Source organism: Coregonus clupeaformis, chromosome 17, assembly GCF_020615455.1.
Source record: "Coregonus clupeaformis isolate EN_2021a chromosome 17, ASM2061545v1, whole genome shotgun sequence".
NCBI classification, from domain to species: Eukaryota; Metazoa; Chordata; class Actinopteri; order Salmoniformes; family Salmonidae; genus Coregonus; species Coregonus clupeaformis.
The window spans coordinates 51,126,991-51,154,955 of record NC_059208.1 but is presented as its reverse complement, the minus strand read 5'-3'; the positions used below and the strand labels follow the sequence as shown (position 1 = coordinate 51,154,955).

The following is a 27,965-nucleotide window of genomic DNA, read 5'->3' as shown; positions in this document are numbered from 1 at the left end:
AGTCTTCATCCTTAGCTGGGGGAGAAGGGGTGGGGTACAGCCAAGCGAGCCAGGCCTCCAGTGGCCAAGGCACAGCCAACCATGACATACTCTAGTTGTAGGAGTCTCTGAGGGATGGGCAAGGCTCTGTAGTGTGTCAAACCCCTCGTCATCCACACATTTGTGCCGTTGCTGAGAGACAGCTAGGTCACTGAGCGATGCGCTGTTTGGCAGAATTTTAGGTGACCTCTGGTTTCGAATCTCTCTGTAATGTCATCAGAGCGAGTTGAAAGCAAAGCAGCGGAGTTCTTGTACAGACAGGTACTGAAAAACCTACGAAACAGCTATCCAATCACACTGTATTAATAATTTACTTTAGAGTCCTCTTCATCTCAGTGGGACATAAGGCAGTAACAATCATTTGTCACTGGCCACAGCTTGTGCCCTGTCCCATGAGAGACCAATCTCTTCCAGCTTAGCCACCACTGTATGAATAAGGTAACAAAAAAAAGGCACATCATCCATAACTCAAAATGATATCACAGGAATCCATGTTACAGGACCGATCAGGAGCTTCTGTGTGATAGCAAATGCAGAGACGTGTAAAGAAATGAATCCCCCACTAGGAGAGGGTGTGTGTGTTTAAAGGGCTGAGGTGAGGCAGCCGAGAAGGGGCACATGCCCGTGGTGCAGGGGGAACCAGCAGGGGCCTTCCTGTTGGAGCAGATCAACCTTGGCCCATGGTCCAAAATTCCCTCAGAGAGAAAAGAGACGCACTGTTTCAATCTAGTATTCAACATACACACGCCACTCTCTGCAGGGAGTCTATACACATTCTGTAATGGCATGAGACAGACCCAAGAGACTAAAAACTATAGGAAGATAACCATTCCTTTCAAATTGGTGAACTGAATACATAGTGTTTCATTGATGATTTAGGATCAACACTTAGGATCATTATCATCATTACTACACAATATCTGGTGTTCTTGGTTCTACATAGTCAGAGCAAATGCATTTCTATTTTTTGAGAAGGTACTCCACCTACTGGCAATGACGGGACGTTTCGTCAACATTTAAAGTTTCACATTAAATAAATGGTAGGAATAGTGTATTTTTCCATATCAAAGTTTATTGCTGACATGCATGTAGAGATTTGATGAAGTACAAAAATATGTCTTTTATACAAACTTTTCTAAATCTCTGTACAATTAGCCAGGTTTTTGTATTAGATGCCCATATCCAACCAAGCAGCTTACAACACAAATCCCGCTGGTTTCAACAAGTTTTACCACCACATCATACACCATAATCTATTTTCCAGTTGAAATATTCAGCAAATCAAATACATAGTTAAACTGACAGACATTTCCCCAATTTTAGAATTATGGTAAAAATGAAAAATAATGTTGAATATTCATTAAATGAAAAAATCAGTTGTATTATGAAAAACATTAGGTTTTTCTGTAAGACTCAAATTCCCAATTCTTCCTGGTTGGTTGATTTCAGGGAACTAGATTGTGGGACCACCTTGCAAGTAAAAAAAATCATGCAAAATCACATTTTACAAAGAGCTCAACATCATGCTTCGTATGGTGCTTTCAGTCCACAGACCATCTATGAAGGGGACAACTTTCTTAGACATCAAATGGAACAATTCCAAAAGCTAAAATGTGAACACCATCTTGATAATGCTACAGATAATACATTACTATCAAGGGTATTTTCTAATAAACCTACATATTTATATCCAATAGTGGGTTATGGTCACCCTCAAGTAAGATGGGATTACAAATTTGCCTTCAACTTCAGCAAGGGCTGTGGTGTTCACAAAACACAATTTTCTCATGAACTACTGACACACTATCAACTACAATACTGCTTTTATACCCAGAAATTCACATTGAGGTGGGGAAAAAGCGAACATTTCTCAAAATCTAATTTAATTATTATTTTTTCTCAAAATGTGGTGGCTAGCATCGCCTCTAATGCATGTCTATATATATCATTTGTGTTAAAGCAGGGCTGTTCAGGAGTGTGCAATGTTACAAAACGTTCAGATAGAAATGAAGATATGATTTTCTGTCATGTTGAATTCGGAATCATGTCAGTTCTATTCAACACATATCTAGCTGCAACATTTGGAACATTTCCCCACATTGAATGTACCCCTGATCAGAGCTGGTATCATTCCACTAGATGTAGATGGCAGCTCTCATGGTGTTGTCGCTGTCATGTTGGTATTATATTTACATACTGACCATAAGTCTGGTATGGGGCGATAAACAGTTGGCCTGGTCCCAGATCTGTTTGTGCTGGTCATTGTCAAGGCAATAGGCGTTGGCAAGACCGCACAAACAGATCTGGGACCAGGCTAATAAACAGTACATCACTACCATAAATCATTATTTATAATGTGCGATTATTTTCTGTGTAAAAAATAGAACTATACAGTCCGTCTCATTATTAGTGTAGCTTAAATCGACCACGAGTGTGTGGCAATGGCAAAAAATTATAATAAAGAGAACTTCTTTAATGAAGATAGCTGATAGAGAGAAAAAACTGCAATGGTGGCTCAAGTTTCAATGTCTGAAGAAACAAATGGAACCAGAACACTTCTTGCTTAAAGCAATAATGACAAAGATTTGATGCCTGAAAATGGACAGTGAATAAATAAATCAACATACATGAAATTAAGGAAAAATACAACATACAATGACATAGGAGACTGACTCGAGTTTCTACTCATGTGATCAATTTAGATATAAATAGGGTGGAGGTCTAAGCAATGCGGATACCCATAAAGATGGGCAAGCTTATGTGAACAGATGCCTAATATTGTTCACGAGTTAGTAGTTCAGCAACATTTTGGTAAAGATGTGAATGCATCAACACCTAAAGGCCCCAACACCAACTAACCAATGAGCCTAATCATGGGTTACACGTTTCTTTACAATATTGTTTTGAACATTTGTTTTGGACTGATGACTGACTGAGCATTCTACTCAATGACCGCTGATTAAGATTTAATCAAAAGTGCGTTACTGTGGCTTGGAAAGAAAATTATCATTTTGATGTCGCCAGATTGACTTTAGATGGAGTATAACGTTAGCTAGCTAGCTAAATTTAAAGGGGAGCCCACCGGATTTTAGCTAGCTAACGTTAGCATCGCTAGCTACTTTTGACAAACTTTGCTAACTAACGACAACATTGCCATCTTTCTAAAGTAAATTTGACGACATGATCAATGGCAAAGTTGTTTCCTACCAAATATCTACCTACTTTAGCAATGTCATCGTATTTCCAGGACACTAGTGCAACTTAGACGAACCAGCCTTTAGCCTCCGTCCAGAATGATTGGATTTATCACGACGTTTGGCACCACTATGGCGCCGCCAGCAGAGGGAGGCATAACAATGGAATGACGCGACCGAGTGACGGAGACGCAACCTCATTGTTGAGTTTCTCTATGAAATATGACACTATCTATTCAATTATCACGATCATCATAGTTAAGTCTTTCATGATGAGCTACTACAATATAACTTACAACAGCTAAAGGGGCTTGAGTACTATGAGCATTACTGTTGTCTGATTTTAAACTTAAGACATTGCTACACACTAGAGCATTCACGACTAAGACAGGCAACATGAGGGATGCCCATCTTTCAGTGGACACATTCAGTCCAGCCAGTTTTAGAAAACGCCTGTATGTTCTCGGTGTGTGCAAGCAACGGAGGCAGGCAAGATAAAGAGATTGGGAGGATGGCTAGCTTAAGGGTCTGCACTGACTCACTGGGCTTAAATAATGTGGCTCTAGTCTGCACCTACCACTGAAAAGGCCCTGGCTTTGTCTAATACACCCCTGGCCGGAATCAGACTTATCTACACACTGGCAATCACTGGCATTACAATTCATTCACATTCATGCCCAATACTTGTCCCACAATGATGATGTCACACAGGATAAGTGGGAAGTTGAATACCTGGAAGTTGTTCAGTGGTGAACGAGGGGGAGGTATAATTTCCTTGGCTAACAATCAGTTAAGACGCTCCATGATTTTTCACCCAAAGAAATGTGTCCACGTCTCGATTATTAATCAAAGATGCCATTTAGAACAGCAATAACGAGAGAGGATCAACATTAAACATCTAATAAATGTCTAATAAACTTCCCCCCCATCCAGCTCTTGGCATCACAACTTCCAGGTACTTGACACTAGATGCCTAAATGGTAATGGTTCCATAGGGGGTGAGCGAAAGCAAGAAAACAATGCAATCTGCTAGACTTAAAGATAGGATTTGGCCACCCTTTGATAGTTAGCATCTTCAATGTAGAATGGATAGAAGGGTAAAATGCTACTTATTACTCATAAGGAAAAAAGCTTATTCATATTCCACATTCCAAACCTTTATGCACCAAAACATAGTAATGCTTTCTGTCTATGGTGACAACATTACCTCTACAATTCCTTGTTTTTTGAGAATGGTGGACATGGCGTAAAATGCACACATGGTTAGAAAGCGATTGAGAGAGGTAGATTTGAAGTCGTAGTTTAGAGACAGACAGGACAAGTCCAGATCATTTTGGTTATGAGGAAACTAAAGAGTGAGCGGGCAGGCGCGTGAGTGAGTGACGTCCATGATCAGGTGATCTCAGTTTGGAGAGTTGAGGGAGGGAGGTTAGAGGAAGGTTGCTACATGGTTCTTCTGGCCCTGTATTGCTCAGGGTTTTCTGAAATAAATGGGGGTAGGTAGGAGGGTGATGGCCAGGTTTCAGCAGAGGGAAACACACACGCGTGTCTGGAATCCCCCTGGCCTGTATGAGTCCATATGTGCCCATAGCTGGCTGGCTGAGAGCAGCGTGTGTTTAAGATCAGTGGGGTTCGGTGGAAGCCTTTGGTTCAGATCTTCAGATTCTCCAGCCATCCCATTCCTGTGCACACCGCCGACACCCAGACTTGAAGTGTGAAAACGATGAGAGGTTGTCAGGTGAGTGATCAGTTCTGGTGCTCCCCCATGTCTGTTCCCACTCCACCTACCTAACTCACCACATCTAGGGGCCCCTCTACCCAAGGGAGGGTCTGGCTGGGGCTAAGCTCCCATCGACATTCTCAGTTTTAGGTTCCCTTCCCGACCCAACCCTTATGTGTTCCTCACCCAACGTGTCCCACAGAGGGCAAGACGAGGGGCGAAGGGGCTACTTCCGGAGGAAGCGCTGGGCCAGGATGGCGGCGTCCAGAGGGCTGACGGGCGTGGCATCGTGGCCCAGGCGCCGCACGGGCGGGATGGCGCCAAACTGGCGCTTGGCGAGGAAGCTGGCCTTGGCCTCGTGAATAGTGTTCTTCTCCTCGGCCAGTAGCAGCTGCTGACGCATGTAGTTCTCAAACTCGTACTGCGACGACTCCTCCGTCACCTTCACCTGGGATACAGAGACAGATGATGTTAGTTATACACTGGGGTCGTGTTCATCAGGGCAGTGGTTTTCAAACCACTTCTCAGTGACCCCCAGACATTTTACAATTTTGTTATATTTACACATTTGTTATTGATTAGTTTAAAATCAGGTGTACTAGATCTGGTATTGCTCAAATACATGGAAGGATGGGGGTCCCTGAGGAGAGGTTTGGAAACCCCTGCATTAGGGCACAAAATGAGCAAAAGGTAGTCCCTTCCCAGTTTGTTAGTTTTCTTCTGTTTGGTGCCTACTGAACACAGCCCTGCTGTTACACATAGGGATACTGTTGTTCGAGAGTCTGGTTAATGATCTCTTCAGCATCCTTGTCAAAACAGAGCTGATTAACCTACAGTGAGGGAAAATAGTATTTGATCCCCTGCTGACTTTGTACGTTTGCCCACTGACAAAGACATGATCAGTCTATAATTTAATGGTAGGTTTATTTGAACAGTGAGAGACAGAATAACAACAACAAAATCCAGAAAAATGCATGTCAAAAATGTTATAAATTGATTTGCATTTTAATGAGGGAAATAAGTATTTGACCCCCTCTCAATCAGAAAGATTTCTGGCTCCCAGGTGTCTTTTATACAGGTAACAAGCTGAGATTAGGAGCACACTCTTAAAGGGAGTTCTCCTAATCTCAGCTTGTTACCTGTATAAAAGACACCTGTCCACAGAAGCAATCAATCAGATTCCAAACTCTCCACCATGGCCAAGACCAAAGAGCTCTCCAAGGATGTCAGGGACAAGATTGTAGACCTACACAAGGCTGGAATGGGCTACAAGACCATCGCCAAGCAGCTTGGTGAGAAGGTGACAACAGTTGGTGTGATTATTCGCAAATGGAAGAAACACAAAAGAACTGTCAATCTCCCTCGGCCTGGGACTCCATGCAAGAATGGGAATGGTGAGGAATCAGCCCAGAACTACACGGGAGGATCTTGTCAATGATCTCAAGGCAGCTGGAACCATAGTCACCAAGAAAACCATTGGTAACACACTACGCCGTGAAGGACTGAAATCCTGCAACGCCCGCAAGGTCCCCCTGCTCAAGAAAGCACATATGCAGGCCTGTCTGAAGTTTGCCAATGAACATCTGAATGATTCAGAGGAGAAGTGGGTGAAAGTGTTGTGGTCAGATGAGACAAAAATTTAGCTCTTTGCCATAAACTCAACTCGCTGTGTTTGGAGGAGGAGGAATGCTGCCTATGACCCCAAGAACACCATCCCCACCGTCAAACATGGAGGTGGAAACATTGTGCTTTGGGGGTGTTTTTCTGCTAAGGGGACAGGACAACTTCACTGCATCAAAGGGAAGATGGACGGGGCCATGTACCGTCAAATCTTGGGTGAGAACCTCCTTCCCTCAGCTAGGGCATTGAAAATGGGTTGTGGATGGGTATTCCAGCATGACAATGACCCAAAACACACGGCCAAGGCAACAAAGGAGTGGCTCAAGAAGAAGCACATTAAGGTCCTGGAGTGGCCTAGCCAGTCTCCAGACCTTAATCCCATAGAACATCTGTGGAGGGAGCTGAAGGTTTGAGTTGCCAAACGTCAGCCTCGAAACCTTAATGACTTGGAGAATATCTGCAAAGAGGAGTGGGACAAAATCCCTCCTGAGATGTGTGCAAACCTGGTGGCCAACTACAAGAAACGTCTGACCTCTGTGATTGCCAACAAGGGTTTTGCCACCAAGTACTAAGTCATGTTTTGCAGAGGGGTCAAATACTTATTTCCCTCATTAAAATGCAAATCAATTTATAACATTTTTGACATGCATTTTTCTGGATTTTTGTTGTTGTTATTCTGTCTCTCACTGTTCAAATAAACCTACCATTAAACTTATAGACTGATCATGTCTTTGTCAGTGGACAAACGTACAAAATCAGCAGGGGATCAAATACTTTTTTCCCTCACTGTATGTCAATCTACAGCTTTATGACTGAGAATGTTTCTTGTCAAGCCATACTTGTACACACTTTTGTATTTCTTACAACACCTTTAGATTTATAAAGAACATTGGATTCAACTGCAATGTAATGAAAGTGCTAGCCTCATGGTGGCGCAGTGAGAACAAGGCACCAGTCAGTAAGGGAGGAGCATTTGGCTCTGTTCCCCGGCAGGCTTTGGGTGAGCTGAAGTTCTGTCTGATGATTAGCCATGTGCTAACGCTAAAGGCTGAAGGAGGATCAAGGGGTTGTTGACCACAGGGATCTCACCTCCTGGAGATGCTCTGGGTGGCTGACCTGGTCATCGATGTCCGGTACAACCTGAAGAGGACCGGTCAAAGATGATACTGACTGCCTGCAAAGCACACACACAGGATACAGTTTATCGACACAGCAAGGGCTGACTGATATATAAAACATCTTGATGGCATTAAAGATGATATTCTCACACCTGATAAGACATATTGTATTGTCGTTATGCACTTTTCCAACCACAAAACCACTACTGTCAATATTTCCAGTTCTCTCCCTGTCCACCAGGGGGCATGACTCACCATGAGGCGATAATGCCGCTGAGAGACTCCAGGACCTCTGCTGCGGTCAGCCTCTGCTGGGGGTCCAGCACCAGCAACTTCCGTATAAGACACACAGTGTTCTCCGACACACGCCCGTCCCTGAGGGGAGAGAGGGAGGAAAGGGAAGAAGGGTTATATTTATGGCCTTCAGCACCAGAAGGAGAAACTGTTGAATAATAAATTGGAGGAACCAATAAGAGCATGGTGCTCTGTAGATCAGCTGGTATAGCATAGCGTTTGCAATGACAGGATAGTGGGTTCGATTCCAAGGACCACCTGTTCGTAAAATGTATGCATGCATGACTAAGTCACTTTGGATAAAAGCATCTGCTAAATGGCATATTACTATTAGTTATAATAGTGTGTGGCTCAGAACTTAATTGATATTGGCAGACTTGCACAAAGTCCTTGAGTAGCCCAACTGTCATGATATGCATAATTGTAGCGTCTTCCAATTTACACCAACGCAGTATAAAAATGGCCTTGAAAAATGCCTATTTGCCGCTGTATGGGATGGAAGGTGTTGTGTGACATGTAGCATGCACTCTGTATGGGGTGCATGGTGTAATAATGCTTGTGGTTTTGTATGGGATGTGTGGGACTGTGTGGCGTGTTGTATGTTGACCTACTCTGGGATGGAGTACTCTGCAGCCTTGATCTTGCGGAATAGCTCCTGAGGTATGCTGTCGTAGAAGGGGAACTGGCCATAGAGCATGGTGAACAGCACCACGCCAAGGGCCCACATGTCACTGGGCTTACCGTGGTACGGCCGACCTTCAAAAGGAGACATTAAATAGATTCATTTCAATGTTTCACTAGCTAGGTTTCTATCCAATTTGCGACAGATTTTCATGCGAATCGTAAAAAATTCAGCATAAAAAACTATGAGCATTTTCCCCACAAGTGATGTTTCCATCAAATGTACTTGTTACAGATAAAAGTCTGTGCGTGATGACGTAGTGCACATAAAAATACTTTGTTGTTAAATTCCCACGTACTGATAGAAAGATACTGGCACGTGCTCTCTAGCCAACAGTCCAATCTGCACGCTGTTGGCTAGAGAGCACATATAGCCTACATTAGACTATTGTTATGGACAGAAAAGCAGAATCATTTTTTATGTCAAACAGCAGCCAAGCGTCAACTTTCATGTCACCAGAATAAGACCCTCGATATATATTGGAAAGGAGCATCAAGCTCATCACCATGCACTTCCACCATCTTGTGAAGCTCATCATTTATTTCATCTGTAGCCTAATAAACTGCATGCTTTCTCGACAAGTCGTAGTGGGAGGACCACACATGACATCGCGTGACTCCAAGTTTACTTCGATATGATGTTATTATATCAATTTGAGCAGAAAAATCATTTCCACCGACATTTCTTGCGTAATTAATTTTACAGACAAAAAAAAAAGATCAGCTCCAGCGTATTTTTTGTTTTGTCAACATTTGGAAAGTTTACCAAAAAACATTTTTCGACATTTGGAATGTTTACCATTTCCATAATGACATTTATTATCCAACATGTTTGGATGGAAACCTGGTTAACATTTTGCGACTGAGAAATGACTCTTCTTTAAAAACATGTTTTGCATATAGGCTTACATATCATGTAACAGCATTTATCATGCATGTCCATGCACCAGTACAACGACACTCAAATATTAATTCAACTACAAATGAAATTGTTTGTCGTTAATCCTCAACCCACTGCTCTTCGCCTCTAGAACCATACAGAATATCTAATTATCAACCACAGAATGAAAGAATAACCAATTGGACACAAACAGAAGACCATGTGACTCTACACTATCCAACTGCAGATCTAGACTCATCTTTCCAAGAAATGTCCAACCACAATTACATTTGGCAATACCATACCTCCATTATGCTTAAACCTAAAAAGGCATGATGAGTCAGAAGCCAGTGATTGTAATGGTGGAGCAATGAGCATGGTGTTCTGCTTTAGGACCAGAGGCAAGTGTTGTTATAAAGCGGTGGCAGCAGTTGCTTCCCTCCCTTCACCCATGGTGCAATTATGGTAATGCCTTTGACACACACAGGGGGGAGGGGTTGGGAGTAGTTTCCCTCTCGGTGAGTCATCGGAGTGACTCACTGGAGCTTCATTTCATTGTTCTGTTTTCAACTTGTCATGTTCCGCTCATATATGCCTGGGTTCTATCTGTGTTTTAATGGAGAGAGGGGAAGAGGCAAGCAAACACCAGCCCAACCTGCTCTTTTCACATATTTCCTGCCAATCGTGTCTAGACTGAAGAGCTTTGAAAAGTAATTCTCATGGTTAGAACCTCAGTGTATGCACGAAGTGCAGGCACAAACTGCTGAGTGATGGAATAGTGTACCGTCTCTTGCAGCAAGCAATTCAAATAATAGCAAAGTGTAGCGCAGTAACGTGTTTGCAGTAAAACCAAACAAAATCAACACCACATACCCTAACACATAGCTTAGCACGAGAGAACATCATGCAACTCTAAGATGATCAAGTCAATAAATGAAAAAAATGCCTTGAGATATTTTCAGCCTTAACCAATGTTCCAAGTTTGCAAAATAGGCTATCTGTGTTGCCTAATAACCGGAAAACAAACATTAAGCAAGCCTCCTGACTGACTCGCAGGTCGACCCAGATTAACTAGGCTGACCCTTCCTTTCAACAGAACAGTAAACGATAACAGGAGCTTAGTCAAACCACCACCAATACATTTCACAAATAACATGTGAATTACCCTTGGAAATCAATAGGCCTACATGATTTGAATCCAAGTTTCAATTTAACTGTTATGTGATTGTGTTTGGCATCAAACAGTAGCATTTGTGACAGACTGATAGAGAACTTCCCTCTCCTTTCCCCGCTCATTCCATCTGTGTGTGTGTGTGTGTGTGTCATCTCACCACTCAGAACGTCAGGGCTGATGTAGGCTGGACTTCCTCGCTGGTCCTTCAGCAGGTCGTCCTCACTCACCAGGTGCTTGCCCAGGCAGAAGTTGGTGATGGAGATCCGGTGAATCCTAGGGTACACAGAGAGACACCAACACACCAGGGTCATATTCAGTAGACACAAAACGGAAGGTAGGCCTGTGAGACACACGATGCTTCATGAAACAACGAAATAGATGCAGGCTGACGTTAAAGTGTTTTTTCAGGGAGGTGTAATTCACTCACTGCTTAATTTTACAATCACAGTTAACTGAACATAGCATTATTGACTCCTTAGCATCATCTTAAAAGAAACCAGAGGAAGTTTCAAAGAAACACAAGACTATACGATCATCACGACCACCAGTTGAAGGGACAACTCCAAACCAGGAGGACAGTGATATCTAGAGACAGGGTAAACTCCAGACAGTGTGGTGCTCAAGCACCGTTGCTAGGTACCATATTGGTTTCTGTGGAAACATCATAGGCCTATCAGATGTTTGCCTGAGTCATCGTAGATAAAACAGTGTGTGTGGGGGGAGGGGTGCCATGCAGGGTTTAATGGTAGACTTTCATACAGTATCCCCCTGTCCTTTCCAGAACATGTAGAGAGAAAGAGGAAATAAAAAAGCTGCACTGACAAACATGTGAGTCAACCTGTGGTTTGGGATAATTGTCTTGATGACTAATCCTGCATGGCATTGGGTTGGCGAATGTGTATGCAAAGCACATAAGGAAAAGTGCACACACAAGCTTAAGTCCACCCACACGCACAAGCACACACACACACACACACACGCATGCATGCACGACACACGCACAGGCTACACAATCACAACTGCAATTTAGCGCCCGAGTCCACTCAAGATCACGTTCTCACCCACATCCCCTTCTCAAAGGAATGAGGTCAATGCAGCTTCCCCTATTCTCTCTCACTTTCACACTGTATGTAGTTCACATTCTGCTCACACAGACAGAAGGCCACATTCAGGCTAAGGTTAATTCCTGTGAAAACACATGCTCGCTAAATATGCCACATTGTAAAAACATTTTTGAAGATGAAATAATTATGTCTAGATAGTCTACCATTGGAGTAAGCTGTTCAAAATGATTTGTGAACATGAGTAGTCTATAATACAGTTGCCTTTTGAACTTCACAATGACAGGAGGCTGCGCTTGCAGGGCTCTCTAGATAAAAAGCTGCTTTATGAAGGGGGCCTTTCTTTTGCTGGCACTCATCACACAACTGCGGTTGCTATTCTTACTCCGTATCCTCTCCATGAATGAGATGGCGTGTTCGCCTCGTGAGAGGGACCCTTAGGACTGGGTCGACCAAAAGAACCACACCGTCTCCGCTTTCTGGTCATGTGACCCCAGGAGACAGGAAACCAGAAACCTCAACATCCCTTGTGACTCCCCCCGTCCTGCCCAAAATAACCCGACTGATGGGAAAGGGGTTGAACATGGCATCCTCTGGCTCTGCATGAAGTTCAACAAATTGCACTCAAAAATAAACTAAGACTACCAATAGTTCAGCAGGAGTCCCTCAATTGAAGCTACATTTAATTGAGATTTTATCTTCAGAAAAACAACATTAGAACAGTGTGGTGAGGTTAAGGACTTCTCAAACATTTTGGGATTTACCTGTTTGTGACTGGTGTCCCATCCAACACAATTTACAGTATTAAAAAAGGCCAACTTGGCTTTCCAATACATACAAAATAATAATACAAAGATTCACTATGAAATGCTACTAAAAGCTGCTCCTATTTTTACTTATTTGTCAACCCGGTACTGCCAGCCAAACCTTTTTTTAAGTTTGATTTGCAAATGTTTATTTTCTGCATAAGCAAACTCCTGACAGCACACTGAGCTTTGCAAGACGGGGAGAAGTTGGTGAGGGGAGGAAGGTAAGATTGTCAAAGGTGTAAACTAATCTTCAGCACAGTCAGTGGGAATAAATGCATCAGAGGTTGATGTCGCACCTCACCATCTAAAAGACTGTGCCTAGACGGACGAGAGGGATGACCTGACAAGTGTCTAGTTTGCGATCAACCCAACATCTTACAACCCTGAAGTACACCCTCAACATTTAACATTTTAGTCATTTAGCAGATGCTCTTATCCAGAGCGACTTACAGTTAGTGAGTGCATACATTATTTTATTAATTATTCATTGTAAATAAGAATTTGTTCTTAACTGACTTGCCTAGTTAAATAAAAAAAATCTAAGTAAACTTCGATTCACGCGATGATAGGCTATGTTGTGTGGTCCTCCCACTAGGACTCGGGAAAGCATGCCGTTTATTAGGCAACAGATGAAATAAGTTAGTGAGTGGGGTCACAGTCAGGGATCAGCCATTATTGTTGGCGACTCTGGAGCAATTAGGGTTAAGTACCTTGCTCAAGGGCAGAACGACATTTTTCACAAAGTCAGCTCGGGGATTCAAACTAGCAATCTTTTGGTTACTGGCCCAACGCTAATTAGCTTGATGCTCCTTTCCAATAAATATCGAGGGTCTTATTCTGGTGACATGGTGATCGATGCTTGGCTGCCATTTGACAAATCAAAATAATCTCGCTCTTATCCATGATAATGTCTTCATGTAGGCTACCCTACCCACACTGTATGTGCGAGCTGTTGGCTAGAGCACACGTGCCAAGACCAGAGTGGATACATTTGCTATATAACGCAACAGTTTTTGTGATAAAACCATCAGTAGAGTTCAAAATGTTATGGAAAACCATTTAAGTTATAATTTTTTATTAAAAGTTATTTTTATTTGCACTAAGTCATCACGCACAGCCTTTTATCCGCAATAATTCCATTGGAAAAACATCTCCGGTGGGAAAACGTGCACAATGTTCTATGCAGATTATTTTATATTTGCATGAAAATCTGTCATCAATTGGTTTGAAACAGACGTCGCATCAGGCCATGTGATGAGTGATATGAAAAGCACTACAAAATAAATCTGGGAGAGGCCTTCCTCCCTACATCTCTCCAACCATCCCCCACACTATATGCATGCACACCTAGCGAGGACACATGAAACACAAAATGAGAGCAAAGGCGAAAGACAAAAAAGGAAGACGAGGGAATGGAAGAAGGGAATCATGAGAAAGAAAAAAACAGAAAAAGGAGTAACGAGCAAAGACAGTTTGTGAGTAAAAAAAGAAAGCCTTATGACAGACAGAGCAGAGGGAGAGAAAGTAAATAGAGGGCTGAGTGTAAGACATGTGTGTCCGTGGTGAGTCAGCCCTGAGCTATGGAGGGCCTTTGGCAGGCCTCTCCTTTTGTCTCCAGCTGGGACAGAGTGTTCTGCTCGTCTGCTCTGTTCTGTGAAGCAGCCCCAACGGCCAAAACAAAACATTTTGTTTCATCACCACTACGGCTGCCGCATGGCGCTCACTAGGGCTGCACAATTAATCGAATTTTAATTTAAATTGCGAAATTGACATCCACAATATCTATATCGCAAGAGGCTGCTATATTTTGAAATGCCACTTAGCCATCTGTAACGCACACTTTTTTTTACTTTTGATTTATTGCTTGTAGTTCAGAGTTCTCTCAGTGTCTCCTCTTTTGGCCACTACCCAAACACCAAGCCCCACCCCTCAAGCAGGCACTTCCTCATGCTAGATTCACTATAGATGGGTTAGCGGACAACGTCACGAAAACGATGTGTGCTCCCATGGTGCAGAAGTCAGCGTGTTGTTGAGATTCTGGATGGCCAGATTGCTAGGAAGAATGACAAGAAACTTCCATGTGGGGAATTGAAAGTGGCTTGTTTCATCTTGTTATCGATACCATGTGTTGTTTTGACTGATTTTAGGTCAATGCTAATATGGCAAAAATTTGCTAGCTAGCTAACCAACAACTGTAAATGATGTATTTGAGAGACAAGTGCTCAGTGTGCAAATGTATGTTTTCAATAAACAGAGATTAAATATAGCTTACATGTTGTCATCACTAAGGCAACCCAGTCTATTTTCCCCCCATAGTTGCGCACGCCTCGGTTTTGTTGCTAAACAACCAACCAATCTATGCATGCATTGACCAAACAGCATGCTCTCAACAGATGTCCAAACAAGACAGCTTTTCACTTTGCTTCTTAATATAAATCCACATTTTCTACATTATACTACTCATTTGTGTAACTTGCTCTCTGCAAAACGCTAGCTTGTTGGTCTTAGCAAGCTGCTAAATCTCACTAAACCACAGATCTTGCTAGCAGACTTTTGCTCTAATACAGGCTGGTACCAGCGGTGGAGTATATCAGCATTGTTTATGCAATAGCTTGTTCTTAAATCAGAGAGGAAAATAAATAATATTCTCAAATCTGTCTGAATGTACCTATTTAAATCTAATTAGGGTCCCATGGGAAACACTGACTAACACTTTGGTTCCTACTGTCACATCCAACCCCTCCCTTACTTTTTCCATTTGTTGTCATTAGAAAAAACTGCATTCCAAGTGCCCACTGTATTCCAACCATAAAATTTGAATGGCCATTCCATTTCTAGGATGCCATCAGTTTACCCAAGTGTTTTGATCGATATTCACTAGTAAAATCACAATTCTGTTTTTTGCAGCCCTAGCGCTCACCATTACGGGCACCGGCCGTCTCCGTTCCCAGTGTGTGCATAGCAGTGTTTCCCAATCCTGGTCCTGAGGATCCAAAGGGGTGCACACTTTTGTTTTTGCTTAATTCAACTAAAATCAGCTTATCAACAAGTCTTTAGTTGACCAGGATCGGGAAACACTGCTGCACAGTATGTTAGTGTGTAGTGGAGAGGGGGTGGGGAGAAGGAATTGAGGTAGTAAACACTTCCTGGCAGTGGCTAAAATGCTTTATGTGCATAGACTCACATTTAGGTGGTGTATGGCCACTTGTATGTGTGAGTGGGATTATGTAAATCCATGATTATACGCACACTTATATGATGTATATATCATATTAATATTTAGATATGAATGTGTATGCATGAATGAAACTCATTCAGACACATGAATATGCCACTTTCCCATTGTTTAATAGCATACACATGCAGCATACACATGCAGAAATACTATATGAGCAAGGGGAGGAATAGCAAAAGCCTGCACTGTTGATCTATTACAAAACAGTCACTAGCATACTCCTACATTTCATGGGCTCAAGACAAACTGTGAATTTAGATCAATTCACTGTAAAAAAAAAAAAAAAAAGTATATATAACCTGTGTGTCTTTAAAAATGAAGAAATCCATCAGGGTTTTTGAGAGGCTCTGGGTGCACAATAGGGCTGGCAATTGCCAGGGACCTCACGATATGATATTACCACGATACTTAGGTGCCGATACAATATGTATTGCGATTCTTACAATTCTATATGTATTGCGATTCAATACTGTGATTTTATTGCGATTCGATGTTCCAAACATATTGCTCACCATATATCTGCTACAGAGGGACAAGAGAGGATGAGAAAACAAGTTTTGATCAGCCATGGAAATAAGTGCTGAAAACAAATTGGCTGCCTATTTAAAAAGATGGAAAACTAGCTATGAAGGAAAAATACTGGAGTTTTGGGTGCAGGTACAGCCAACTAGCGCAAAAACAATATTGCGATATTGTCAAAACGATATATCGTCAAAAACAATATCCTGATATGCAACTATCGATTTGTTCCCAGATCACTAGTGCACAACCCCCCTCCGCCCTCACTAACACGCACTCCGTTCACACACACCGCACATGTGCCCCAATTCTTGAAGCTGGGTGTATGATGCAGTTTCCTGCTTTTTTTGCAGAAATGCCTTTTTGGAAATGTGAACTTTCATGTGCCTTAATAACAACCTCGTATGTAATCTGTAAATATATATAAAATGTGAAATCACGAAGCTGTTTAGCCATGGAGAAAATACAGAACATTGCCTAGCCATGATTGGTTGAGATAATGAGGGGGTTGGGACATTCACGAGAAAGAGTCTCAATTATGTCACTCAAGGCTTCCCTGTCAAATGGCACGTCCTGATCTCTGCTACCACAGATATTTGTAAACTTAATAGGATGGACTCATTTTCATCATGGACAACATGCAAAGTGTAGCTACAGCTTTCAATAACAGCGTTGTCCTGAATACAGCTGCTGGTATCGACACAGCTATGTCTTCTGTGGCAATAGCAGTCTGTTTGAAGCATAGCGAGAAGGATTCTTTTGAAAGTGTTTGTCTGCCGTGAATCATAATCCATACACAGGTAAAAGCTTACAGTTAAAATGGTGAGATAGCTACATGTGCATACGTTATTGGCTCAACTGTATCAAAAGGTCATTTTTATTGTTAGACAGTTGCATACAGGTAACGTTATAGCCAGCTAGCTAGCTGAGCTGGCCAGTTGCATTCTGAAGTTAATGTTGATTGCTGATGTGCAAAGCCATGACGATAATGTTCGTCATCAACCGAAAATAGCCACTGTGGTTAAGTGACAGGGACACATAAAATGATGGCTAAATAGCTAGCCATCTACACTGAGGTAGTTTTTTGCATGTTCAACTAGCTGGCTAGCAAGATGAATACTAGCCTCTTTTAGAATCCGAGAGTGAAATAGTTACACACTCATCTCTAACATGTAGGCTCAGCGTTCCCGAACAGACCCATTACAAGTCAGAATGTTGAACAAACGTCATTTCAACATACTTTACCGGTTGTCCGCCAATTTCGTCCCCATGTCGGAGGTAATCTGATTCAAAATATCCACAGGGAAGTGTTATCAACCCGACCTTTTGTACGCTGGTCTGTATATCGGTTTGTATTTCCAGTTGTTATTTTCAACACGGATGCAATTTGCACGTGACAAACACTTGCACAATATGGCAGAGTATAACCAAACCACAGACCGACTGATTGTGAGGAAACGTGCGTCAGATGACTACGTTAGGTTACATTCGGCTCTTGTTTACATAGTGTATCAAGTGTAATGCGTCAAGAAATTGAAATTACAAGCGACAGAAACTACTGGCACCGCAAAAAGTCGGGTAAACACTTTCCTGTGGATACCCTATCTCCACCTCCTACCGACAGCATGTACAACCGGTAAAGTGTAAATATCATTTTATTCAACATTCTGACTTGTAGAGACAACCCGGCAAACATATTTTTATAAGATAAGGACTTTTGCAATGAAAAGGCCATGGACATTACATGCCCTGTTCCAAAGGGCAAGACAAAAATATGTTCTCAGGCTAGATTCCTTTGTTCATTTCATAACCTGAACCAAAGTCACTCAAAGGATCTCATAATATAGGCCTAGGTCTAGATAGTGTTTACCTTTATGTGTTATGTTTTTTCTAATTGTAGGCTACTACCTTTCAAGATTAAAATACTTGATTAACTTATGTTGTCTTTCAAGCACTACCTTACTGCTTTAGCACATGGCCACAGTCACGTGTTCACATGTGAATTATTTAAGAGATGGTTGGGTCTAAGGCTTAAGAGGGTGTGAATAATGCTAAACGGGCGTAAACAATGAGCAACACGTAGCTGTTCAATGTGAAAGGTTCTTTATTATACAACAATAGGCAATTTGATACTGTTAATGGTTTGCCTAATGGGGGAACTTGGTGAGATAATGTTCAGAGAATCCATTTTGGCAATTTGGTGAAAGTATTCCTTTTCTAAATATACGTTTCCTAAGGATTAATGTAGAGCAAGCGTGAAATCATATCAAAATGTTTGAATGCCCTTTTTTCCTAAATGGGATTATAAATGTATTAACTTTTAAACCAGCATTACTTCCCCATGTTCTCCAACTGCAGTTTATGATGTACCATTTTGAAGCTCTGAGTCTGTAATTTTATCCAACGTAAAAAACACCATAAAAATTTTTGGAACATAAGACCGAAAAGAGATGGGGGGTGTTTGGAAAGGGGGCTTTACGGATGAGGAGCTGGCTGCATTCTGTAGGGCCTATAGGCACTGTGACCTGCACAGCACTGTGACCTGATGTGCACCCGAGTCAGAGTTCAAACCATGTGCGGTTCCAACCCCCTCACTCCCAGAGAGAACAAAGCAAGAGGGCACGTTCTTCGCTCTCTTTATTTTTCCTCGCTAGGTTCCCATCACTGCCTTCCAAACCCGAACGCAGGGAATGATTCACTGACTCGTACGAGACAGAGAGAGATGTAGAGAACGAGGGAGAGCGAAAGAAAGAGGGAGGGGTGAAGGGGGACTGGGTTGGGATATCAGTCTCTGCCTTGAGGTTGCAAGGACTTGACCCTGCTCGGGTTGAAGGCCAGTTGCACACCGGATACACGCTAGATGGGGCCTCTCGCATGGCTGAACCAAATATGAAAGCGTGAACCTGAGCCCTTACCGTTTGTTCAGCACCATGTTTCCAAGCTTCAGGTCTCGGTGCACTATGTTTTTCTGCAGGGGGAAAGAGGTAGAGATGGATCAGATGTATCACCGTCAGACTGTTGATGAATGAAGCACTGGAACAAAAGCAACTCAAGTCAATGCTGTTTCTGCTCTATAGGAGCGGTTTATCTTGGACGATGACTCATCGGAGGGGCTACATAACAAAAATGTAACATTCTGATTTTTCTGAACTCGCCAAAGACGAGACAAATGTTTTAGAACACCTACTCATTCAAGGGTTTTTCTTTATTTTCTACATTGTAGAATAATAGTGAAGACATGAAAACTATGAAATAACACATATGGAATCATGTAGCAATCAAAAAAAGTGTTGAACAAATCAGAATATATTTTAAATTTGAGATTCTTCAAATAGCCACCCCTTTGCCTTGACAGCTTGAGTGAAGGAAAAGCAGCCAACATGTGCTCAGCATATGTGGGAACTCCTTCAAGACTGTTGGAATAGCACTCCAGGTGAAGCTGGTTGAGAGAATGCCAAGAGTGTGCAAAGCTGTCATAAAAGCAAAGGGTGGCTATTTGAAGAATCTCACATTTTGATTTGTTAAACACTTTTTTGGTTACTACATGATTCAGTGTGTTATTTCATAGTTTTTTTTTTATTCTACAATGTAGAAAATAGTAAACAAAGAAAAACCCTTGAATGAGTAGGTGTTCTAAAACTTTTGACCGGTAGTGTAAGTTGGAGACGGTAAAGAAAATACACTTACATAATACATTTTTCATTCAAAAACAAATTGTCAAAGCTATGCGTCATCTCGGCTATAGATAACTATATAGTCAAGTCAGTGACCAATTACTTGATCATGAAGGTCAGCCTGTCAAGGCAGTTGGCACTGACCAGATAATCTGATCTACAAATCACTAACTTCCAAACAACTGGCCATCAACAGATAATAATAATAATTATTATTAATAATAATAATTATTATTATTATTAGATAATGAAAAGTCTGGTAAATCTGCAAAGCACATAGCAGACTGAACCTTAGTCAAGAAGCAGATGGCTTTAGACTGTTTCGAACACGTCCAACAGCTACATTGTAGTCGGACTGAGTTGAATCACTGATCTACAAATCACCTCGCATACCAAATAATCAGGCACACGCATTATGTGATCAAGATTAGCACCTCATCTTCCTCAAACTGATCACCTCAAATGTGCTGTACGCATTTTGTTGGTCGGTCTCACCTTGTGCAGGGCCTCCACCACGCGCACCACGTCATAGAAGACGACGATGGCCTCGCGCTCGCTCAGCCGCTTCTCCTTGATGACGTAGTGCTGCAGGTTGATGAGGTCAGCAGTCTTGTCGCTGAAGTCGTGCGCACAGAGGCAGTCCAGCACCAGGCAGATCCGCTTCTTCATCCGGCGCACCTTGCCATTGTTGGCCTCCGGGTCCTCAACAATCTCGTACGCCCGGTCCTAAAGTGGACAGGGAGGGAGAGCGGGTTGGTTAGGGTGATGAGAGAGGAGACCGTATTCTTTATCTGTGCGTGTTACGATCTGTTGATATGGGTAGTGTTCAGTAAACACAAAACAAAAGGCTTGTCCAATAAAACGTTGGTTTTCCATTGCAAAACATTTTGCTACGGTGTGCCCTAAAAAATACAACTCTGGGGCATCTCTTTAGAAGCATGTAAGAAAGAATATACATTCTGACAAAAGTCATGACAATTGAACAGCTTCCAAATTGTACGTGCCAAATGGCATCACATGGACCACCTCTTCCATAGCAGAGTGAAGTTGCAGTCTGGCTTCAACCAGCTATGAGAGAGAGAACAGTGGAGGAGATGACAGGGCTCAGTGATCTGTGCACAATCATCCCATCTCCAATGTGAATAGGACACATTCACCTCTCTACTGAGCCTGGGGGGGGGTTGAGATGAATAACAATGGTCATTCTTCTCTATTCACCTCAGAGCGAGCCATCGTCCCCAACTGCTCCCCATTGGTATTGGTTTGTCCAGGTTGAGAGATGGCTGGGCCTCTAAAGGCTTTCTGCGAAAAATCATTATTAACTGGTCCTCTTGGTGACGGAACTATAATAAACCGATCAATACCACTGTAGCCTTGAATGAATCACGCCGCAGCCGCACAGCTCAATGTAGCTATTCTAGGAAGAGCGCGTTGAGGATCAGGAATAGGGTTGTGAAAGAGAGAGAGGCGGCAGATGGAACAATAACAAAGATCTAAAGAAATGGGAAGGGCGGTAGGGCTGAGACACTCTACGTGAGTGGTCGGCTGGGAAAGTGATGGCTTGAGAAAAAAAAGGTGCTTCAATATCTCTACGGAAGTATCTCTAAGCTCAACTGGACTGGGATTGTGCAGTGTGGTTACTCGCAATGTGCTAACTTGTGAGAGCTCCTTGTGGTTGGTAGGTAGGGGGTTTGATTATAACTTTGGGAGGCTGGCAGAAAACTATGCAAGTCTCATCAGAATGAATAATATACAATCACAGTAATTCAGTACAGGTCTGTGAAGTTCTCATCATTGAAAGACATTGCAATGGGCAGCAGCGCCTAGCGATGTACCTGAAAGTTTGTGACACTCCAAGTAAACTCTTGCTATTTACCTGGAACAGGCCATGGTGGTGCACCACTCCGTCCTGGTTATGTAGCAGAGAGAGGAGGGAGTACTCGGTGTGCAGCAGCATCTTCCCCTGCCTCTCTTCCTGGGTCTCCCCGGCCGCGTCTGCCCGCTCCTCCAGCGTCAGAATCTACAACAGAAAGCAGCAGCAGGGTCGTGTTCATTAGGCACCAAAAGGAAGAAAACTGACTGAAACAGTGAGGACCCACCTAGATTTGTCCAATAAGAAAGACTTGTTTTTGTTTCCCATTGCAAAACATCTTGCTACTGTGTCGCCTAATGAATTCGACCCCGAGGTCACGAGCCCAGACGCTCTGGGACTGGGGAGAAATCCCTAAACAATGAACCACATGCAGTCGTCTCCCCACAACAATGCCTAAAGATGTACCATAACAGCTGACCCCAGACAGGTGATCTAGGCCTCGGGAAAGCACTTATGAAGAGGGGGTTGCGAGCCAGAGGGGACACAATACAGGCCTGCATGTTTGGCACATGTCCCTAAATGCTACGGTCAACACACTCAGGAGACACTGAAGGAGGGGGTGAGGAGGGGTCATACCATAGACTTAGCACTGGAGCCAAAGCAGGGTGGGGAGCCACCTTTTCACTCTTCCTAAAACACCTCGTGTGTAAAACAGATTATTGGATTGCCCCAATAAACAAATTGCCTCTACAGTTTGCCTTCCGCCTAAGCAAGCGCAGGCTGCTGCTCTCAAATAGGGCCGTAAAGGAATAACTGAACACCAACAAAGATGTCTGTTTAGGAAGGTCAAAGGTTCAAATGTCTATTGGGACACTGTAACTAACTAGCTATTGTTTGAAGATACTAATTAATCTCCATCGAACAATGAAAATAAATAATTCAAAAGAAACAGATATTGAGTGTGAGTCTGTGCGTTCACTCACCTTTAGCTGGTAGAAGTCATCCGTCCCATCCTTCCTGGCCAGACACTGCACTATGCTTGGCACGGGCGAGTTCCCCAAACGAGGCCCTGTAAAGAAGAAGTGGCAACAGCTGCATGACCAAAAGGTAAGGAGTGTGTGTGCCCTAATGCAAACCATTAGGAGGCATTCACATTTCAACACCCCTAACATAACGTTTTGTTACACGTCATCTAGCAGACAGCAGAAGTATTGTGCTAAGGTTTCACAATAAAGTTAACAGCATACATTTCCTGAAAAGACTGCAGAAACAACAACTCTGCAGAATAGATTCTGAGCCGTCTACCCCATGTCAAAAATTCCTCGCATTCTTGTCTCAGGCAAACTGAATCCCCCCACCTTTTCCTTCTTTCCTGCGCACACACAGTTGTAAGAGGCCAACCTTTCCCCCTGAGTAAACCCCATCTCTTACCCAGGACGAAGGGACCTGCCCTCTTGGCGTTGCTTCCAGCTATTCCAGGACACAGGAGTTTGCTGGCCCTGCCTGAGGTCTCTCCGGCCCCCCTCTCCAAAGAGCGCCGCTTAGACATGCTGGAGCTCTGCAGGAAGAACACAGCGACAAAAAGCTAATCAGATAACATCAGATCAAGATAGGCACGTTAAATGGTGTAGGACAGAAATGTGACCACAAGAAGCAACTCTCTCAAACTAGCTGATACGGTCTTGATGTTCTTCCAGGCCACTAGCAAAATATCCATCTTGAGCTGCATAATTAAACCGCTACGATTCTGATCAAAATTCTATCAATGTGTCATACAGTAGAAAATACATTAGTTCTCAATTATCAATGAAACTGCATGACTATACCTGGGTCTCTCCAGAAGTTCTTTAATGACTATTGACTAATGCAGCAGACTGTCTGTCTTGTGGTATGACCGTAATGATAATGGCCGGCAGGGATGTAGCTCAGTTGGTAGAGCATGGCATTTGCAACGCCAGGGTTGTGGGTTCGATTCCAGTATTTAAAAAAATTCTAATAATGTATGCACTCACTAACTGTAAGTCGCTCTGGATAAGAGCGTCTGCTAAATGACTAAAATGTAAATGAGAGAGGAGAGGGTTTAACCCCTCCCAACCACTTTACTAAACCCCTCCCACAAGTTTACCAACACAGTGTGAATAGCTAGCCATTATAGGTTCATTCAGATGATGTCTCTGGTGAGAGCGATGACACCTCAGCTTTAATCCCCACAATGTGGCATGCAAACGAAACATCCATGTACTCCCACTGAATGACAAATGCCTTGATGCAGAATGCAGTAGGATTACTGCAACATCAGCTCCTGCAAGGGTGGAATTCTGGTGAAAATGCTAAAGATGGCAAAAAATGTAATAGGGCTAGGCTGAATGCTTTTTTTGTGCATACATGCTTTTTCATGCTGGTTTCATTTGATCCTTTACAATTACTTTCTGAAAATCCTGCTGCAGCTCTTAGGACCTCTATATCAGGCAGTGTGAAAGGAAAGCCCGGAAAATCGTTGAAGACTCCAGCCACCCAAGCCATAGACTGTTCTCTCTACTTCCATACAGCAAGCTGTACCGGTGCATCAAGTCTGACACCAACAGGCTCCTGAACAGCTTCTACGCCCAAGCCATAAGACTGCTAAATAGCTAACAGAATGGCTACACGGACTGACTGAGTTGACCCTTGTATTTTATTTTTGCACTGTTTATGCACACTCACAGGACTCTACACACTCACTGACACTCCAACACATACATTTATACTGACTCTACACACATGCACTCACATACAATCATCATTTATGCTGCTGCTAGTCTGTTAATCCTATATCTGTATGCCTAATCACCTTACTCCTATACATATCTAACTATCACTCCAGTATCCCTGCACATTGTAAATATGGTATTGGAACTGACCCTGTATATAGCTTCTTACTTTCTTGTATTCTTCTTATTTCGATCTTATGTTATTTTTAGTGCTACATTGATATTGATTACTGGATTGTTGGGTTTGGAGCTAGGAAGAAAGGCATTTCACAGTACTTGTGCACATTACATTAAAACTTGAAACTTAATCTGCACTGGTTCGTGGTTCTCTCAATCTGTGGCCTAGGCTATGTGGTGAGTTTCAACCATTGACAGTAAAAGGGCACGACTTCCTCTCAGACGACAGTTTCCCATAAAAGGTTAGGTTCATGGCTTTTTTCATGACAGAAAAATAAATAACAACGCTACCATTTCTGATAAGGAACTGAAGGCACATGCCAGGGGAACCTGTTTGTGACACATTGTGACATCTATGTAGAGTAACCTGCCTACCTTTATAAGACCTATGGTATTCTATCTTTGAGCGGTATTTGCTTTGCTTGCTGCCTGCTGATAATGAGTTCCTAAGTGATGAAATGTGCTCTGGTTCCCGTAACAGGGAAGTAATGCCCAGAACCAACTGGAGGGGAGTGAATCACTCGGTTCAGTTGCCCCCAGGGTTACCATGGACTAGGATTTGTCAGAAATACTAAAATGTCAGAGGGATCACACCAATAAGAGCGTGAACTGAAACATGTCCCAGAGTGTAAAAAGGGGGCATCGTTTCAGAGTGAAAACAATGAGAATTTCTGTTGTGAAAATGCAGCACAAAGATGGTAGGTCAATGTGCCTAAAGACAGCATTGTGGTGACCGTAGATCTTTAGTGGACACATGCCAGTACAATTTCAACCCTACTAGAGATGTTCCAGGGTGAGATGAATCGGGCTGATAAAGTGGAAGCATAGAGGGCAATAACATTGCATTTGAATTACCTGCATGAGAGTAGACATTGGAAACTGACACACCCAAAAAACTCAAAGTATGCATTACAGGCAACACTAGTCAAAATGCTCACACATTAGTCAACACAGCAAACATTTGAATTAACCCACGAAAAATTAGACATCTTTCCACTTTGAAACTGTTCCGCCATGGGCCACACGGCTTGGCTCTGGTAAGGACAGGACAGTTTGCAGCAGTCACAGTGGGCCTACACAAATTCTCACTTCTATGAGAATTTTTTCAGATCCCAGACAGCAGACAGTGTCATAATCATGTCTCTCGCCTGTCTGTCGCCATCTCAAGCAGTCATCAATCACCCAGGGAGGCATATAAACAGTGCTTTTCATATGACTCCCAGTCACATGTGCAACTGTAGGAGAGCAGTATATTATATCAATCAATTACTATACTATTTACACAAGTCATCTAAACTAAATACATGTTAGACATTGCAATTTGCAAAGATTGAATAGTACACAGGGTATGCTGCTAAAATGACTGTCCAACAAGGTAACTATTACAAACAGCACCTGCCGGCTCTCATTCAGATGTGCATTTCTACAAGAGCACTGTACTGCCCTAAAACCATCTGACAAAACAATTACCTTTCTGTAATGCATGCACCTTAGGCTTGCCTGAAATGGGCTGCTCACAACTTGACTTCAGATTAGTTTGACGTTTGATTAATGTAAGCCAACCAAGGAAAGCACAATGATTGGCAAGAATAACTTCAGTGCAATGGCATGCTAAGATGCAGTCTTATCTGCTGCTGACTGTACTGAGAGAGTAGGAACATAGCCCACTGAATCATATCAGACAAAAGGCACCAGAGAGAGAATCTCCCACACCATCCACGAGAACATGCACTCTTTAAATAGCTAGAGAGAGCGCACACACACACGGCCACCATAGGTGACTGGAGATCCACCCACGGCCTATTATAGCGGCATGAATCATGCATTCCACACCGTGTTCTGTTGCAAAACAAAATAATTTGCTAAAAGCATTGCTAAAGGAGCCAACCCGAAAAAAAAAAAAATAGAAACAACTATAATTTTTACACATTCATACCTGGAACCTATGCTATAACCTGATAATTAATTGAAAAAGAATAGTCCAAGCTATCACAATGTTGTCAGAGGATTTGATTCACACAAATCACGTGTGATCGAAGTTGAACAAAGGATTTCTTGACTTGAGCTTGCACCTGTCAATCACCCTAACTATATTGGACATCATGGTAAAGATACCTAGCTAGCTCGTAATGGGCTTATCTGTTTGATGTACATCGGTGAAACCTTAACAGCCTTCAGCGCTCCTGACCTACCATCTTGCAGCTGGCTGCCTATTGTTACATTTTGAACGCCCTTGGCCAAACAAGGTCACAAAAAAATTAACTAGAGACATAGGAATGACGACAGAATGTTGCAAGGGGGTGTCCGTTGCAACATTGGATCATGCTATCATTTGAGAAATTAGCACGCATCGCAGCTATGCAATCCCTCAAGTACACGACCTCTTTTGACTCTTACAACCGACACGAACAATCACAATTTGTCCTCAAGCCATTGAGCCACCCTGATCTTATGTCATGACATGAGTAAAGTCTAACTAGGTACCATTTATAGTACCGACTGACCGACAACCCACGAGCGTTCACAAACAAGCCCCACGCCCGAACGCAATGTTGTAGCAAAATAAGTTTGTAAACGAACAGGAATTAGTAAAACACAGCGCATATACGGTGTATGGGAAAAGTGGGTACGTTAATTACAAAACAATGTACGATAATCGGCGTCAGCGAAGCTATGCTAGGTAGCCTAACTAAGGTTAGCTAAATGTGCTAAGTCCATTCGGCACGAGCAACCCAAAGCTAGCGCGAACTACAACACCGTTCACACATCGGAACGACCCAATGACAAATGTGCATGGTATTTGTGGCAATTAATTTGTGCCGTTTCCAATTTACCCATTGTCTGCTACACAATACACATTGCGCAGAACGGGGAGGCCATTTAAACAAAGTACATGCTAGCTAGCTACTACTAACGTTACTACCGCTCGAGCAAGCTCGTTCGCCACCTCGCTCACTCAGGTCTTTTTTCTTTATCAACAACTTACCTCGAGCTGAAAACGCCGAGGAAAGTCTACGTTGTATTGCTACAGAATGGGCATTTCTTTAAAAGTATTGTTCCGTGCATACGCAGTTGGTTCCCCCAACCAAAGGACACCGTATATGGAGGGTTGATATCGCGCTATGTTTGTTTTAGCCACTATTACCGAAATGACCACTCAGGAAAAGCTGCCATTCGTCAGCTTTCTGATCGCATCTTTCCATAGCA

The 27,965-nt window shown here is 42.7% G+C and overlaps 1 protein-coding gene across 1 annotated transcript; it reads right to left on the bottom strand.

The window, feature by feature from the left end:
• Positions 1 to 1,091: 1,091 nt before the first annotated feature.
• LOC121586729 (serine/threonine-protein kinase 40) lies at positions 1,092 to 27,965 on the bottom strand. Its single transcript, XM_041903668.1, has 11 exons — positions 27,745 to 27,965; positions 23,263 to 23,389; positions 22,815 to 22,900; positions 21,895 to 22,038; positions 20,514 to 20,744; positions 19,260 to 19,312; positions 10,878 to 10,993; positions 8,597 to 8,741; positions 7,947 to 8,066; positions 7,663 to 7,747; positions 1,092 to 5,401 (listed from the first exon to the last, which is right to left on the bottom strand). Exons 2-11 carry the CDS (start codon positions 23,378 to 23,380, stop codon positions 5,180 to 5,182), a joined length of 1,320 nt encoding a protein of 439 aa, XP_041759602.1. The 5' UTR covers positions 23,381 to 23,389; positions 27,745 to 27,965; the 3' UTR covers positions 1,092 to 5,179.

Bases quoted from the DNA above. Each gene is read 5' to 3' on its own strand.
- LOC121586729 (XM_041903668.1), bottom strand. From the start codon at position 23,380: ATGTCTAAGCGGCGCTCTTTGGAGAGGGGGGCCGGAGAGACCTCAGGC. The intron at 8,067-8,596 runs GTAGGTCAACAT...CTCTCCCCTCAG, and splicing joins GCAGAGTACTCCATCCCAGA to GGACGGGCGTGTGTCGGAGA. The intron at 5,402-7,662 runs GTGAGATCCCTG...TCTGTATCCCAG, and splicing joins ACCCAGAGCATCTCCAGGAG to GTGAAGGTGACGGAGGAGTC.